Source organism: Baudoinia panamericana (genome assembly GCF_000338955.1).
Source record: "Baudoinia panamericana UAMH 10762 unplaced genomic scaffold BAUCOscaffold_10, whole genome shotgun sequence".
Taxonomy (NCBI): Eukaryota; Fungi; Ascomycota; class Dothideomycetes; order Mycosphaerellales; family Teratosphaeriaceae; genus Baudoinia; species Baudoinia panamericana.
The window spans coordinates 77,110-93,320 of record NW_006911266.1 but is presented as its reverse complement, the minus strand read 5'-3'; the positions used below and the strand labels follow the sequence as shown (position 1 = coordinate 93,320).

The 16,211-nt window shown below is 54.3% G+C and overlaps 8 protein-coding genes across 8 annotated transcripts; 4 read left to right on the top strand and 4 right to left on the bottom strand.

Moving 5' to 3' along the window:
- Positions 1-320: 320 nt before the first annotated feature.
- On the bottom strand, positions 321-950 carry BAUCODRAFT_124514 (uncharacterized protein; the record flags this gene model as incomplete). The annotated part of the gene is made up of 1 exon (XM_007680659.1): positions 321-950. One exon carries the CDS (start codon positions 948-950, stop codon positions 321-323), a length of 630 nt encoding a protein of 209 aa, XP_007678849.1.
- Positions 951-2,628: 1,678 nt separating this feature from the next.
- BAUCODRAFT_36206 (glycoside hydrolase family 62 protein) lies at positions 2,629-3,968 on the top strand. The gene has a single exon (XM_007680391.1). It carries the CDS (start codon positions 2,741-2,743, stop codon positions 3,728-3,730), a length of 990 nt encoding a protein of 329 aa, XP_007678581.1. The 5' UTR covers positions 2,629-2,740; the 3' UTR covers positions 3,731-3,968.
- Positions 3,969-4,215: 247 nt separating this feature from the next.
- Positions 4,216-6,018, top strand: BAUCODRAFT_207939 (uncharacterized protein). Its single transcript, XM_007680658.1, has one exon. The coding sequence runs from the start codon at positions 4,343-4,345 to the stop codon at positions 5,699-5,701; it is 1,359 nt and encodes a 452-aa protein (XP_007678848.1). The 5' UTR covers positions 4,216-4,342; the 3' UTR covers positions 5,702-6,018.
- Positions 6,019-6,364: 346 nt separating this feature from the next.
- BAUCODRAFT_567318 (uncharacterized protein) lies at positions 6,365-8,309 on the top strand (the record flags this gene model as incomplete). Its single annotated transcript, XM_007680657.1, has 4 exons — positions 6,365-6,546; positions 6,579-6,872; positions 6,937-7,162; positions 7,221-8,309. 4 exons carry the CDS (start codon positions 6,365-6,367, stop codon positions 8,049-8,051), a joined length of 1,533 nt encoding a protein of 510 aa, XP_007678847.1. The 3' UTR covers positions 8,052-8,309.
- A 455-nt stretch (positions 8,310-8,764) lies between these two features.
- Positions 8,765-9,883, top strand: BAUCODRAFT_74857 (uncharacterized protein; the record flags this gene model as incomplete). The annotated part of the gene is made up of 2 exons (XM_007680599.1): positions 8,765-8,960; positions 9,015-9,883. 2 exons carry the CDS (start codon positions 8,765-8,767, stop codon positions 9,881-9,883), a joined length of 1,065 nt encoding a protein of 354 aa, XP_007678789.1.
- Positions 9,884-9,944: 61 nt separating this feature from the next.
- On the bottom strand, positions 9,945-11,153 carry BAUCODRAFT_150002 (uncharacterized protein; the record flags this gene model as incomplete). Its single annotated transcript, XM_007680656.1, has 1 exon — positions 9,945-11,153. One exon carries the CDS (start codon positions 11,151-11,153, stop codon positions 9,945-9,947), a length of 1,209 nt encoding a protein of 402 aa, XP_007678846.1.
- A 503-nt stretch (positions 11,154-11,656) lies between these two features.
- Positions 11,657-12,403, bottom strand: BAUCODRAFT_124508 (uncharacterized protein; the record flags this gene model as incomplete). The annotated part of the gene is made up of 3 exons (XM_007680655.1): positions 11,657-11,989; positions 12,055-12,309; positions 12,365-12,403. 3 exons carry the CDS (start codon positions 12,401-12,403, stop codon positions 11,657-11,659), a joined length of 627 nt encoding a protein of 208 aa, XP_007678845.1.
- A 755-nt stretch (positions 12,404-13,158) lies between these two features.
- On the bottom strand, positions 13,159-16,158 carry BAUCODRAFT_150000 (uncharacterized protein; the record flags this gene model as incomplete). Its single annotated transcript, XM_007680654.1, has 1 exon — positions 13,159-16,158. One exon carries the CDS (start codon positions 16,156-16,158, stop codon positions 13,159-13,161), a length of 3,000 nt encoding a protein of 999 aa, XP_007678844.1.
- Positions 16,159-16,211: the final 53 nt, after the last annotated feature.

Here is a 16,211-nt window from a genome sequence, read left to right as displayed (position 1 = left end):
TGTCACAAATGCACGAGATGACTGCTTAAAGATCTTGAAAGCTGACAAATCGAGCATGGCTTAGGGCTGGGGTGCGGGTACGGACAGACAGATAGAAATATTTCAGGGTATACAAAATATGTAGTCGGAACTCCCGAAGGTCGGAGTATTGAAACGCGACAGGTGGCCCGCACTGCAGCTGAGCAGCCAGGTTAAGACTGCGCGGATGCACCTTGACTCCCATCAGTTCGCGCCGAAACGATCGTAAAGCAGAGCCACCAACGCCTCGCTATGTTAAAAAGTCGTGAGAGTCGTCCAGGGGCAGAACACTCTGGGTTCTACTATTCCGTCCAGTGCCTCTTTTCGATATGTTCAAAGGCGTCAGGATCCGGGGGAGGTCGTGTGAACATGCCTCGAAAGGCCTTCTTCACTTGGTCGCTGAACGACCGTGAATGCGATGATTTGCTGTTGTCGCACGATAGGGATGGTGCTGGAGCAGTCTTTGTGTAATACCCCGTGGACGCAGCTCTGTCGCGACTTACCATGGTCCCCGGCAATGGTCGTTTCGGGAGACTGGTCCACGGTTCATCGTTGATTCCGTCTGTGCTGTCCGTCGGTGTCGGCGGCGTTGGCGGCGGTGTAGGTTGCAGAATTGCGCTCCGGGACTGTGCTCGCAAAATCGGTGGATGTGTAGCAACCCTCGTCTCATATGGCGAAGACGGCGCGGTGATCCGAACATTGCACGTTCTCTCATAGCCAGCGCCGTCGGCACTGACATCGGTTGGAGGTGGAGTTGGTGACAGGCGATGTGGACGTTCGTTGACGGTGGCCTGATGCAATTTGGCCCACAGTTCCTTCAGCGCTTGTTTCTCCCGTGGAGAGAGCGTGTTGGCAACCACACCTGTGCACGGTACTGCTGCTAGACTCTCGTCTTTGTCGACCTGATCGTGGTGCCTTTCACAGCCCGTCATTGCTGAATGCGTGCTAAACGAGCGAGTTCCTTACCGAGTTACGAGATCGCTTGGAGGCGTTGACTGTAGGATTTAGCCCAATAAGTACGATTGCCTACGGCATCTAGCATTTAAGCGAGCTTGGTCCTTCTTCGTCACCTCAGTGGACGAAGAAAGGCGCCGTAGCTGGCAGCTGATGTGCGGTATTCCCACCGTACATGTCTCATTCGAAAAGAGGAGTGTAACCAAGAAAGGAATATACGCGGTCTCAAAGAGTGGGACCAGGGCCTCGGTACGCTGAATGCGGCCCAGCTGTGGTGAACAGAAGAGAAAAGAGCGAAGCGAGCTCTTACTTGCAGATCCAGACATCTGGCGTGATAGTGGTTCTTGCGATTAAGGGCGGTGGAGACAAGGTTGTAAGCGCTCAGCTCGATCTGCGTACCGGTATACCGGTGCCTGTATCGTCATGGACGGCGTTTGCGTCGTCGCTTTCCACATTCATCACAATAACTGGGAAGACTTGTACTGGACATCTCGACAGACCGGCGAACCTCAAGAAACCAGGATACTCAGTGAAGTAGATGTAAATGCTTGTTAGGAAACCTCAGCATAACGTAACCTGAAGAAAGAACCAAGGTTGGGCAGGTCGCATTCCTGGCACAGACGCGTTCTTATTGGCTGATTATCACTTCGTTAGCGCAAGACGAACTAAGACAACTGTGACTGTGACAGTGCCGAAGGTGCCGAGATGCTTGTTCATCTTCCGTGTCCATACCACAAGACAACGTCCCCGCAGCCCGTTCGGGGAATACAGTCCACCCACCAAAAAGGTCCGCTAGAACTATGAACAGCTTCAGGGATTCCTGAGCACCTATCGTTCCATGTCGGACGGGGAGGTCATGTCTCAGTACCGTAAGCTTCGCTGCCAACGCTCGCATCTTTCCCCACAATGCTATACATGAGTCGAGGTGCTTTGTTACCTCCCATGATGCAGCGGCACCAGCGAGAAAGTATGTATGAAGAAACCAAGCACTAAGAGACCGTCGTAGAAAGACGTTCCACCAATGATAAGAAAGCACCGACAACTCAATCTTAACCCCCTGGTAGCTTTCCCGAGTCCGCAAACGGTACACTTGAAAGCAGACACATAGGCGCGTTGGCGAAGCTACATGGTGGTAGTCGTGGTAAGCCTTCCTCATAACGTGTGCGGTTCTTTCCTCCAAGCTGTTGGCATGGATTTACGCCATGCCGACTCCGCCCTCAGCATGGAGCTCGCTATAACAAGCAGACACCGCACGCGCACCTTTCCAGAACGGTCATCGCCTCTACTAGTCTCACAAAACGTAGACTGCAGCAAAAGATACGCTCTTAGAACTAACAGCGGAACGAGTAATGCGCTAAGGCTACTACATTGATTCCATAGCCGGCTAAATACCGTGAGACGTACCAGATATATTACTGATGTAGCGAAGTGTAGCAATAGACCCCTCTCGGTGACCAACTCTATGCTTCGCTACGGACGGACAATTCACGTTCGACAGTCTTATGCTTGATAGCCAAATGAAGTACTGTTCCTGACACACGCTCGCTATTACAAACACTCGTTCATCGTTCCGTCGATGGTCGCTTACACCCGCGAAGCAAGTTGGACATATCACACCTTCGACGCCACATCTACTTGCCCCGAACACCATGTGTACGGTGGTGTATAAGATCGTGAGGTTTGCCTGCTCTCAGCTGTGCAACTCTCATTGCACAGCTCTCCCTCGTTCTTCGTTCGCTCCTCTTCCTGATTGAGGAAGGCTATCAACATGGGCCTCTTGCGCCTCTACTTCGGTCTGCTAGGCACTGCCGCCCTGACTTTTGCTGCAGTGATCGGCGATCGACAAACATGTGCGCTCCCTACTACTTACAAATGGACGTCTTCTGGACCGCTAGCTCAGCCTGGTAACGGCTGGATCGCACTGAAGGACTTTACCAGCACCATCTACAACGGACAGCACATCGTATACGCCTCTGATGTCAACAGTGCGGGAAACTACGGCTCCATGGTCTTCGGTGCCTTCACTGACTGGACCCAAATGGCAACCGCAAGCCAGACAGCGACTAGTTTTGCCGCTGTAGCGCCTACACTGTTCTACTTCGCTCCGAAGAGCACTTGGGTCCTCGCGTATCAATGGGGACCGTACACCTTCTCCTACCGCACATCCAGCAATCCAACGAACGCAAACGGTTGGTCCAGCCCGCAACCACTCTTCACCGGCACCATCAGCAGCTCAAGCACCGGCGCAATCGACCAAGCTCTGATCGGCGACAATACCAACATGTACCTCTTCTTCGCTGGCGACAATGGCCACATCTACCGCACCAGCATGCCTATCGGCAACTTTCTAGGCAGTTTCGGTTCCGCTTCCACCATCATACTGAACGACTCCACCAACAACCTTTTTGAAGCCGTGGAAGTCTACACAGTTAAAGGCCAAAATCTCTACCTCATGATCGTGGAGTGCATTGGAGCTAACGGTCGATATTTCCGGTCGTTTACGGCCACCAGTCTCGGCGGGACATGGACACCGCAGGCCAAATCCGAAAGCGCGCCATTCGCTGGCAAGGCAAACAGTGGAGCTACGTGGACGAATGATATCAGCTCTGGTGATTTGGTGAGGACGAATCCGGATCAAACACAGACGGTTGACCCGTGCAACTTGCAGTTGCTCTATCAAGGAAGGAATCCGAGCAGTAGCAGCTCTTCGTACAACTTGGAGCCGTATCGGCCAGGTCTACTTACTTTGGCAAGGTAGGAAAGTGATTGCGCGAGAAGCGTGTCTGCTTCTGAGCCACCTGGTACAGGTTGAGCGGGTAGACGGTACGGTACGGTTGACAGATGACGGACTGCACGCAGCCACTTTGGTTGTATGTACAAATCGGCACCTTCTCTGGCACCTCATGGCGGGCAAGTAAATGATCCTTGCTTTTTACTCTATGCATCTCAGGGGGGATGGAGCAGCCAAGCTTCATGCCTTCGCAAACGCTAGCCCCCAGAGCGACATCGTTTCATTGTTCCAAGTCTACGAATGCATTCCCCTTGCCGCTCACGCAGATCTTGTCGCCTATGTGACGGTCGACGATGATCTTGTATGGCGGCAAGTCCCTTCTTAGAAGCGTCTGATCTTGGTCTTTCCGGGTATAACGAGGCACTCATGTCATTCCCACCTTGCAACACCGCGTAGCTGATAGACCCTCAACGCGAGCGTTCACTCTCGGGTACCAGCTCGACTATCCTTGCAAGCAGCGGTATTGAGATCGATGTCACGGTTTCACGTTGCAAAGTCAATGCGCATTTTGATTGGCTGATCATCCACTAGCGCGAAATACGCGTATGATTGTTTCTCCCCCAGCTCGCTCATTCATTGATGCCTGCTCGGCAATGTTCACCAACAGTGCAGACCGTAGGGTCGAAACGTGTGAGTTTCCCTTTCTCAACGTGGATGCTGTCCGTGTATCTTTTGGATCTACAAGACTTATCGATTGTCATCCTCACCTGGCTGTCAGCAGTCATGGTAAGTCTCAATGATGACATCTACCGGCTGATCATTCAGGCCGCGGGCGAGAACTCTCACGATGGTTTTGCTAGGGATGAAGACTGTGTCAAGACACTGTTGGCATGCTGCCTTGTCTGCCGCACCTGGAGGCGGTTGGCTCAGCCAATACTCAGATCAGTGATTGTGATCAACTTTACCGAGCAGCTTGATAGGCGTCTGTTGGATCGCTCGCACGACGAATTATGCGGCGTTACAGAACTGGTCCTCGGGGAAAGCTGGGATCGAAACGTGCAAGGTGTCGATCTGGAGATAGTATGGCGAGCGCTTCCGACCTCGCAGCTTCGAGGCTTGTTCTGTTACGGTCCCACTGATCGCCGTTTCGCCGATATCAACGACAAGGCATTGATTGGGAGCGTTCGACACTTGCCATCACGACTGAGCCAGGACTTCACCGGTCTGCGTGAGGCCGTGTTGAGCAACCTTGGTGGAGGAGCTTTTTGGACGCCGTTACTACTCGCTGCGCCGAACTTACGAAGCCTGACGCTTTACCAGGCCAGCTGGTCGGGACGCAGCGTACATGCCGACTCGCCACTGTATCTGCCAAACGAAGCTCCACCGTTCTCCCTCCAACATTTCGAGTTGGTAGAATCTCATGTCGCCAAAGCGCCTCTTGTGTGGCTGCTCTCGAACTCTGCAGACAGTCTGAAACATGTTGCGGTTAACTACATGGATCGAGAACGGGATGACCTGATCTCAATGTCTCAGCTGCGGGCAGATGGTAAGCTGCCTTCCGTAACACATCTGACTGTTAATTGTGGAGACTCTTACGGCATGAAGAACTATGAGGAGGTACTGTCCGGTCCATTGGGCCGCTGGTCCGGCTTACAGACCATGTTCGTGCAAGGTGATGATGACAAGGCTAGAGCGGCTATCATTCATGGCGTGTCGCAGCTTCAGCCATCTCCCGTGGTAGAGCTTGGAGTCGGCGAGATGAAGATGGCTGCATTCAAGGCGTTATGGCGTTTGCGGAAAGGCAAGCTTCGAGCTGGAAGCCTGCTTCGTCTCGTCAGCAAACCTACAACATACAAAGGTCGATACAGACCCCCTGGAAGATGGGACTGGCAAGCAGCGGAGTACTGGCGCAAGGAGGATGTTGCAAGCGATGCTTCAACAATTGCAGCGAAATATGGTGTGAAGCTTGAAATTGCTGAAGTGTCACATTTCCTTTGACATGTCCCACACGTCCTGGACGGACTAGCGATGTCGCGTCGCGGAGCAAGACACGGAGCACGACACGAACGAACGTTGCCGTAACCCGTGTCCATCGAGATAGACTCGCATCTGAGAAGCCCGCCACGTCCGACCATTCTCCACTCCCAACAGGCGAACCAAGCTCACGGTGAAGACATTGGCCTTGAAGGAGCAGCAATGTGCACAACTATTACCCAGCATCGTGGTGAAGCCTTACCAGATACCCTGAGCCTACGAAGCACAAATGTATGTCGTTCGATCGGTCGAGTCAGACCCTGCAGTACAGCATTAGCCGCAGCGCCAAGCGGCACGATAGGCAAGCTTCCGGCCACGGACCCTTATCACCGCATTATGGCTCTTCGACGCCTAACAACTCGGTTCGTTCGTGGCCGTACGAAGCCCACGAGTACAGTGCTTTCCAACAGTGGGTCAGCCATCGGAGACTACGGGTCATTGCTACTAGTCCCGCAGTGAGTAGGTGCTATCTCAACCACGCCTCATGTCTACATAAAACTAGCCGCGCCTTCTATCTCATACTTTTCTCACGGGGTTACGAGCTCTTCAGGTTGCACACGCTTCATTTCCTTGCCTGTGCAAGACGATCTTTCCACGATGGACGAAGAGGTGAAGCGGAGCGAGGCGATGACCTCTCCCGTCGCTGAAACGACTATAGAGGCCAAGGAGGCCGAGGGTTTACGAGATGTCGCAGCAGATCTGTATCTTGAGACTAGGCAGTACTCCCGACAGGAACTCGAAGCGGAACGAGCAGTCGTCAGGAAGAAGCTCGACCGCATCATCATGCCAATGCAGGTACTACCTAACCAGTTCAAGCGTATGCACTCACGATTCTTATCAGTATCTGCGTCACGTATTGCCTCCAGTTTCTGGACAAGCTCTCCCTGAACTACGCTTCCGCCTACACCTTCATACCCGATCTCGGACTGGAAGGTCATCGATACTCTTGGGTCGCAGCGATCTTCAACTTTGGGTATCTTTTCTGGGCGCTCCCAGCCAACTTCCTGATTCAACGTTTGCCCATTGGCAAGCTCACCGGGACTATGATCTTCATCTGGAGTGTGTTGCTGTGTTGCCATGTGGCGGCGAAGAACTACGCTGGCATTCTGGTCTTGCGCTTCTTACTTGGCATGGGGTAAGTCGACATGAGGAAGCAGTTTGGCGGGGAGTAGTGCTGACTGTAATTTGCTGGCCTGCAGTGAGGCCGGTATCAGTCCCTCCATCATGAATATCGTTGCCATGTTCTACTCCCGTTCTGAGCAGCCTTTACGCATGTGCATCTTTCTGGGCTTCAATGGGGCATCGACTGTGGTGGGAAGCTTACTTGGATACGGGCTTGGACATATCAAAGGGACGGCCTTGGTTTCCTGGCAGTGGATCTTCCTGGTAATTGGCCTCATGAATTTCGTTTGGAGCATCGTCTTCGTAAGCCAAGATTCCCCTTTCGATTATCATCCTGTGTAGCAAGCTTACGACCGCACAGCTACTCTTTATGCCCGACAATGCAACTAATGCATGGTTTCTCAATCACAAGCAGAAGGTAGTCGCTGTTGATCGCATCTCTGGCAATATGGTAGGGGTCAAGACTAAGCAGTACAAGCCGAAGCAAGTAGTTGAGGCCTTGTTGGACGTCAAAGTCTGGATCCTTGTCCTCATCGGCATGGCTACCGGCGTAATCAACGGCGGAGTGTCCAACTTCGGTAGCAGCCTTATCCGCGGCTTTGGCTTCTCTTCCCTCAACTCGACTTTGCTGCAGCTTCCTAACGGCGTCATCGAGTTCTTGATCGTCCCGACTTGTGGCTTGGTGGCAACATACATCAAGGACGTTCGCTGCCTGACACTGATGACTGTCTGTCTGATTCCACTGGGCGGACTGCTAGGCATACGACTGACGTCCCTAAAGCATCGCTGGAGCCTCGTGGGCTCAAGTTGGCTGCAGGGGATCGTAGGGGCGCCGATCATCCTCTGTTGGAATCTGCTCAGTACTAATATTGCGGGACACACCAAACGCAGCGTTAGCAATGGCCTTTGGTTTGTGTTCTACGCGGCGGGCAACATCGTAGGCAGCAATATCTTCGACACCCGACAGGCACCCCGGTACTTCTCGGCGCTTACCGGCATGATAGTCTGCTACTGCGCAACGATTCTGCTGGGTGGCTTTCTCTGGGCGTACATGGTTTGGGAGAACCGCAGAAGAGACAGACTGTTGGGTAGCAACGAGGAGACCATTCGCGACGCCGAAGAGCAAGCGATCCTAGACGGGTTCAAGGACCGCACCGACTCGGAGAACCAGAATTTCCGGTTCAGTCTGTGAAGTAGTACTTAGGACGTTCTTGATGGACACGAAGACGCAACTTCATTGCTGCTAGACCTCACCGGGTGCGGATAGAGCGTAAGCCTTGGCTTTCCTTCCCGTCTGCGTCAAACCCACGGTCTCTGCTCATTAGCTTGCACAGTAGCTCCTTGCTCGGCCTTCTCATCGGGGAACACCTCAGGCCCAAGCCTAAGGAAGACGAATGTGAAAGCCCAGCATGCACCGAGGAAGGTACCTTTGACAGTTTAGCGTCCTCATTGCCCGTCTCAATGCCTGAGGAAGCTCACACAACACTTTGCAGCAATCAAAATGGTCATCTGCAGATTTTGTTGAGGCTTCATAATAGCTGTAATGTAGCCGAAAATGGGGGATCAATCTATTGGGTGTGACAAAGAGAATAACCTCACCGTAACAGGCGAATGCTCATGAGCTACTCCTTAGCTCATCCTTGCGCAGGTGCAGGTATCGAGTACCAAAAGCATATACGAAAAGTTGACGCCGGTAGTAGCATGCTGTTGCAAGGTAACAATTGTACCAGCGATATTGTACGTGGCTTGATATCCGGTACATGGGGCGCAGTTTGAGGAAATACAGTCATGTGACCTGTCACGAGCGCCCAAAGACGCTAGCGTTTAGCGTCTAGATGGCATTGCATCGTGGTCGGTTTGCACATGATGCTGACTTAACGCATATGTTCAGACTGAGAATTTGGGATGTCATCGGTTGTCACAGTCAGTGCGAATGACCTCAGGGGCGGTACGGTGCCGCTTGACACGCTCGAACAAGCTTTTGGGCCAGCCTCGCTAGGCATCATAGTCGTCCGCGACTTGCCAACGGAGTATGCGACTCTTCGGCATAGCGTATTGAGCAACTCGTCCTATCTCGCTAATTTGCCGACTTCGGAACTTGGTAGGCAATGCTACGAGAGTACTCTAATCCAGTATGAATGCTGAACAATCCAAGCCAAGCTTGAAAGACCTGAGACGAGATACAATGTCGGCTGGAGTTGTGGTAAAGAGACTCTTGCTAATGGTCGCTACGACACGCTGAAAGGCTCATTCTACGCCCAGCCCGTATCTGACGATGAGCTCGAAGAGAAGGCTAGCAGCCTATATCCGGATTGTCTGGAACTGACAAGCCCAAACGTCTATCCTTCTGACAGCGTTCTGCCGGGTTTCAAAGCGTCATTCGAGAAGCTTTGCTTGCTTATCGTTGACACCGCCGCGTTAGTGGCTCGTAACTGTGACAGGTACGGCAAGGCCAAGCTAGATGGGTACGAAGACGGCACGCTCGAGCATATTGTACGCAGCAGCGTGTCCACGAAAGCAAGACTTCTCCACTATTTCCCACCACCTCCCAGAGCTGTAGAAGGGCGACCGGACTCAGCCGTAAGTCTCGACGATGACTGGTGCGCCACTCATTCCGATCTTGGCGCTTTGACAGGTCTCACTGCAGCCATGTTCGTTGATGAAGCCGCTCACCGTCCTCTCGCCAAAGCGGACAGCAGCGGCCATTGTCCGCCGTTACCTGAACTCGACAGCCACCCGGATAGTGAAGCAGGACTATGGATCAAGGATCGGTCCGGCCGGACCACGCAGGTCCACATACCGCGCGATTGCCTCGCTTTCCAAACTGGGACCGCTTTAGAGCTCATTACAAGAGGCAGATTCAAGGCCGTACCGCATCTGGTGCGTGGAGCGGCACCGGAGAAGGCAGCCAAAATCGCCCGAAATACGCTTGCTGTTTTCACTCAGCCCAATCTGTGGGAACGGGTTACTGACCATCAGACATTCGGGCAACTGGCGCAGGCTGCTTTGGCCCAGACCGCTTGAACAGCATTGACAATATTATCGTTGAGGGTGCGTCCAGTGCAAAGGCGCTGCAGCGTCTTGATCATACAGCACCGAGCACCCGTATGCGGTTCAAAAACAGCGGATTAACGAGCGGATTGTGCAGCTCTGCTATTGTACTCATGCAAGCTGCCGCCGGATCGCCGCTGCCCGCAAGCGAGCCCGCCCAGTACTCGTTCCCCGGAAACGCATTGCCATCCCAAGCATATGACAACACGAGCAGCTCATCAATTTGTAACTTTTCGGCGGGGTTGCGCTTGCTGAAAGTAACTCTGATACTGCGGGATTCCGCAACATTCCTGATCAGCTGTTGGCATTCGTTCGTAACTCCAATCCAGGCAAACTCCAGCGTGCCCACGTGTGCGAGCTCCAGCTTGGACAGCGCGGTGGCGAAGGCTTCGACGTAATACTCCGCTTGTCTCTGGTTAACCTCCCACACTCCAAGTCCGAGGCCTACAACATAGACATAGGCATTCTTGTCCGCTTCTTTGGCCCGTGCGTTTGCCTCCAGAAGCAGGACGTCAATCGTTATGCGCATTCTCGCTTTGTACAAACTTTCATCGAAGTCTAGGTTACCGGGAATTCTTCGTACGCCCAGGAAGTCCTCGAAGAGTAGGCGAGGCTCAGACTCCATGCGAGCATGCCCTGTTGACCGGAGTATGAACGCGCTGTCCATACGATCAGGACGTTCAAAACGTGCGCCCACGAGGCCAACGATGATACCACGTTGCTCGAACGTGCCTGGCGCACCCGGTCGTCCGCGGTTGTAGCGGTTTCCATCGTTGATAAAGTATGAAGGACCGCTCACGCCGAGCAGCGAGCCTAACATAATCTCGTCATAACTGAGATACTCGTCAATGGTGAGGTATCGGTTCAGATGTTGGACTTCCATCCCGTTGCGGTCCCATTCGGCAGTGCAGTCCCCAGTCATCCTGGTGCCGTCCCGGAGAATGGTGAAATCATCCCGTCCCATGAACACGAGCGGACGTTTGGAGATCAGTCTGCTGACCTCGTCCTGCCATGTGAAGTCTTTTGCGGAGGTTCCATAGAGTTGCTTCTCGTGTGAAGAGCCGTGAGCGCGCTTGTACTGTAAAAACTCGTCGACCAGCCGCGGATATCGGGTGTGCACCACGATACGCGTACTCTCGGCATCCTGCCTGACTACGTCTGGTGGGAAGTTCTTCACGGAGTTGGTCTGTGTCGGTGGCTGGACCTTCATTCGATCGAAACGGAGGAAGGAGTAAGCGTTCATGTTGGATGATGTACTCTCATATGAAGTTGGTAACCGTATAGGAAGACTCTGACCGTAGCCAAAACTACCATGTCTGAAATGCTGTTGCCTTGAAAGGTTACCTATGCGGGTTGACACAACGCTCGGTAACAATCACTTTTTGACGTGTTGGAGGTGAGGTGTCGCAACGATTGTCATATCCAATCACCAACGCAAATATCTCGTGCTTCAGCGATGCCGCAAGCGTCAAATATTGCTTTAACCATGTGAGTTTGTTCCCTCAAAGATGGTATGTACATGTAGGGTCGATCGATACGTCGAAGTATACAAGGCGCCAAGGCTAGGTCACGCCACTCTTTTGCAGCCATTCGGTGGTAAGTACAAAGGTCTCGAAACGCATGATAACGCACAGCTCTCATGTGGTCGTTGGTCATCACACTATCTGCTAGAAATTGATATCTGCGCTCACTTATGTCACCGTAAGGCGGCCTATTTCAACGCCTTCTCGGCGCAATTGTCGCTTTCTAAGCGGCGCCGTGGATGAACAGCCTCTCCTCAATCGGCTGCTCGCTCTTCGTCTGCAGCTTCTCGCGCGAGCCCGGCTCCTCACCACCGAACACCAGCTGCGCCTTCAACTGCCACTCGAGCGGGATGTTCCACTCCGCGGCCGCCTTCTGGTCGGGTAGCGGGTTGTAGTGCTGGAGGTTGCAGCCGAAACCTTCGGCCTCGAGCGCGCACCACATCATGTACTGGTGCATGGCGGAGGTGTGCTCGGACCATTGTGGGAACTTGTCGGCGTATTGAGGGAAGGTCGATTGGAGCTTCTTGATTGGCTCTGGCGCCTCGTAGAAGAGGATCTATACACAGTGGGCTGTCAGTTGGGAGGATCAAAGGTAACGTGTAAGAGGACAGTCGGTCATACCGTGCCGTACGCGTTGTGGAAGCCCTGGATGCGGTTGCCGGTGTGCTCCCACTTGTCCTCCGGTACATGAACCTTGAGGATGTCCCTCACGATGTCCCAGAACTTGTCGTGCTGGTCCTTGAGCAACACCACCATGCGCGCGGACTGCGAGTTGAACGAGGAAGGCACATCCTTGATGGCAGTGCGTGCGATCTCCTCGATCTTCTTGTCGTCGACCGGTGCCGTCTTGTTGAGCGTGTAGATAGTGCGGCGGTGCTAACGAAGTGTCAATACGAGCACCCGGGATCTGCCATTTGACTCGAGTATTCACCTTGACGGCCTCGACGAAGGGCATCGTGTCGTGCGTCATGTTGGCGGTTGCTGTTGCTGTGAAGCTACGAAATGGTATGGGAGTTGGAGAAGCAGTACGATGGACTGAAGGAAATGGTGTGCAAAGTGGGCCGAGTGGAGGCTTTGTTGTAGCGAGTACTGGGCGCACTCGCGGTAGTAGTCTGGTCAATGGCTTCAGTGGGGCGGCGGCCATGTCACGGAGCGGCAGATGGGAAATGTTTATACCCTACTTCGGCAGCAGACCTGCAGCAGCTGTGGAAAGGTTGTTGCTGGCTTATCAAATGGCTTATGGCATATAATCCGTCAACGGGCGTTCCACGGTACCGAGAGGCGGAATCGTTACGAGGCTAGCCACTGAAGCGGTTGTTGTGTTCCCACCGACTCGAGAGTTGCTTAGGCAAGCTTTAGTAAACAAGATTGCACCGGTGGTCGGCACGGCATTGACGCCATGCCCGTCCATGGCGAAGGTGGAGTCAAGATGGCACGCTAATATGCTAATCGGATTGAAAAGCGAACTAAAGCCGCTCGTAAAGCGAATCAAAGGTGCTGAAGGGTGCCATGACAAAATGCAGCTAAATGATGTACCTTCTCCGAGTAATTGCGCCACTCACTCTAGCCTACACCAATAGTGAATCAATGCTGAGCATAGCCGTCACCTGAGGGCACCCGAATATGCGTCCCGACACTGTTCGGGTGCCCGCCGTATCGACAGTGCGTCCCCGTTCGGTACGTGTCACCTTGAGGTTGTGGTGCTGCTCCGATCGTTTACCACGCTCAAACAAAAGCCGGCGTAGACTCTCTGCTCCTCCTCGTCAACCACTCACTCGCCATCCTCTGCGCCGGACTTCCCTTGCCATTAGCACCCTTCTCGCCCGGTTCAACTGTCCTCGCCGGCGAATACCGCGAGACGGATCTACTCGTGTGCGTCGGATGCACAGCAGCAGACGTCTTGCGCGCTTTATACGTACCTGCCGCCAGCCACTCTGAGCTGGAGACAGCAGGTAGCCCGGGTGGCGGCGTGTTCTCGTTGTTGTCTTGCCGCGCAGTTGACGCTCGTGTGATGGCAGGCTGTGAGGCGTAGGGGCCGGCTGAGATGTTGCGGATGGTGTTGTCCTCTAACAGATTGATGTTGTCATGGATGGGTTTACGTCGTATCTCTATTGGTGTCGATCGGCCGGTCGAGGTATCCTTGACGTTCGCTCGAAGTTCAAAAGCGGACTTCCGCCTTGCTGACATCTTTGGCCGTTCATCAGCAGCCACTGTCACCAATGTGGCTTCCTTCGCGTTGCCTTGTTGTGAGGGCAGTCCACCGCTCATGAAGACCTCCGCGATACCACCTTGCACACTAGCAGCATTGCAAGTTGCTGGCGTAGTCTCCATTCGCGCAATAGAAGCTCGGCCAACAACGACATGCTCGCCACTACGCGATGGCACTCGCCGGTTGCTCACGCTCTGATCGCTCGACTTGCGACTGGTATCCAGCATCGGAAACCGCTCATTCATGAAGCTCCAGCGCCTGCTACTCGCTCTCATGCGGCCAGTTCCGCCCGAATGTGGCCTAGCGGGCGTTGCAGCAGATGGGGGGCGGGCATCCACCAGAGGCGAGGCAGACGTAAGTCTTGGCGCATCATGAGCTGTCCCGCCCTGCTGCGACGAACGTCTCGAGCCTTCCTGCAGAAACGCTCGAGTGAGGGTAAAGTCCTCCTGAGCAAGCTTGAACCCATCTAACTCATCCGACAGCCATCGACGCCACTGCCCGCTCGTCTGAGCCGGTTGCTCAGATTCAGCCTCCTTCGGCGGAGAGATAGCGTAACTCTTCACTTCTCGGCCGGTGATAGTCACGCTCATGCTACTCTGCTCGGCTGGCGTGACTGGTCTCGGCGACGCACCATCTGTGCCACGAGAATACAAGCTCGGTGATAGTATCGCCGCCCTCGAACCCTGATCTTGCTGGCCCACTTTTGCAGGGTGTGGTAGGTCGCTTTTGATCTCCGCCTGCTGGTGAGTGTGGCTTAGCGAGCGCAGCTCATACAGGTTCTCCTCCACGGCCGCCCTGTCTGGGCGCGGAGACAGCTCGTCAAGCGGTCCTTTCCATCGATTCCTTGACTTCTCCATTCGACGCTGTAGTTGATCGGCGGAAGGAGCCGGAGCCTTGTTGGCACGGCGACGCTGGATCGTGACGCTTGCCGGCAACTGGACATCGTGGTGGGCGCTGTCATGCGCCGTTGTCATTCCAGATTCAAACGGACTTCCCACCTCTGGCACTGGCGAGCAGATGCCCACCCTGTAGGCTGCAGGGTCGGGCGTTACCGTCCTCATGGTGGCTGTGTTGCGTCCATTATCGGTCGGATTCGGCTCGCGATCCCTTGTCTGAGACGGCAAAGACGCAAGCGCTGATGGTACCCTTGGGTGCTGAACGCTCCCATGGTCACTTGACCCACTGGCCGACCGTGCTGAAATAACGGGTTTGATACGTTTCTGGAGCGCGGAGTACAAGCCTTGACTGTCCTCTGAGCTCTTCAACTCTGCACGGCTTGAACGTTGTAGTTTGTTCTGTACCGGTCTGCCGAAGAAGGACTTCGCTTTGCGCAAAGTAGATGTTCTGCTGTTCCCATCAAGCGTGACCTCGTGCTCCAGAACAGAAGGTCGTTCAGCCGGTAGACGCGACGTGCATGTTCCAGCTGCCGTGGAGTTGGTCCAGCTGGTAACCCTCGACTTGTCTGCGGTTGACCCTGCGCTGGCCCTGCTGTTACCACTTCCCGTCTCACTTTCGGGTGCGATCTCCTTTGTGAACGACTCGAAGGGGTCGCTCTCATGCTCCATCGCCGCGGGTGTCGCGCTGAACGAGAAGTCGGTAGGGTAGTGGTACTGCTTCGCCTGGACATGCTGAGGTGGAAGAGCTGGAGGGGCTTTCGACGCCTTGCGAAACGCCTTCTTGATGCGACCTCTGAGCGATTCGGAAAAGTTGGGTGACTTCCTGTCGTGCGGCTGGAGAAACGGCAGCGGATCTGGCGAAGCCAGATCGACTTCAGGGGCCGGTGGTGTCATTGTTGAGTCTCCAGCATAGTTGAACGGAGGCAGCGAATCATCGTACTTCTTATCTTGCGCCTTCGAGAAAGGTGTATTCATTCGCTTCTGGAATGGTGCGAGTATGAAGGACTTCCGCTCACGGACTTTCTTCTGTTGGAAGTCGCGGAGACATTCGTCTCTTGCATAGGCCAGGATCTGGTCAGCTGTCTGCGTCTCGCGGATGGAGTGCTTGGCTGTCGCATATGTCTGGAAGGCGGACGCTTTCGGTTCGGCAAAGTGCCGAGGGCTAGAGTTGCCACCGTAGCTAGTACCATGGATCTCGGCCACGGCGTTGCTGAGCTGAAGTGAAGAGTTCCGCTGCGTCAGAGCAGGCGGACGCCGCGGTGTTGGACTGCCATCAGCATAACCAGGCTGCGGGCACCGGACACGATGACCGGTCGCCAGCGCAGCAAGGCCATTTCGCTGTGATTGACTTACAGCCGAAGAAGGCGGTATAACAGACCGCTTTCGCGTAATCACCCTTTCCTCTCCACTGCCTTGCGCATCATTCTCACTCACAGCAGGAGGCCTTACCCTGGACACTGCCAACGATGATGGCGCCCTAGGCTCTCCACGAGTGGAAGTAGACCTCCTCCGTCCAAGCCTGGCATCCTCGAGATGGCTGCCCTCAACACGACCAGTCGTGTGGGTGCGGCGGCGCTCAATGCGTGGCTTCGAAGCACCACATTTTGCTTCGTTCTGCATGGTTGCCCGGTTGTACGCTTCGACCGCTGCAGCTTCGGCTTGGTGACGAGTCA

What these genes read in the sequence shown, in the direction of transcription:
- BAUCODRAFT_207939 (XM_007680658.1), top strand. Translation starts at nt 4,343, where the DNA reads ATGCCTGCTCGGCAATGTTCACCAACAGTGCAGACCGTAGGGTCGAAA.
- BAUCODRAFT_36206 (XM_007680391.1), top strand. Translation starts at nt 2,741, where the DNA reads ATGGGCCTCTTGCGCCTCTACTTCGGTCTGCTAGGCACTGCCGCCCTG.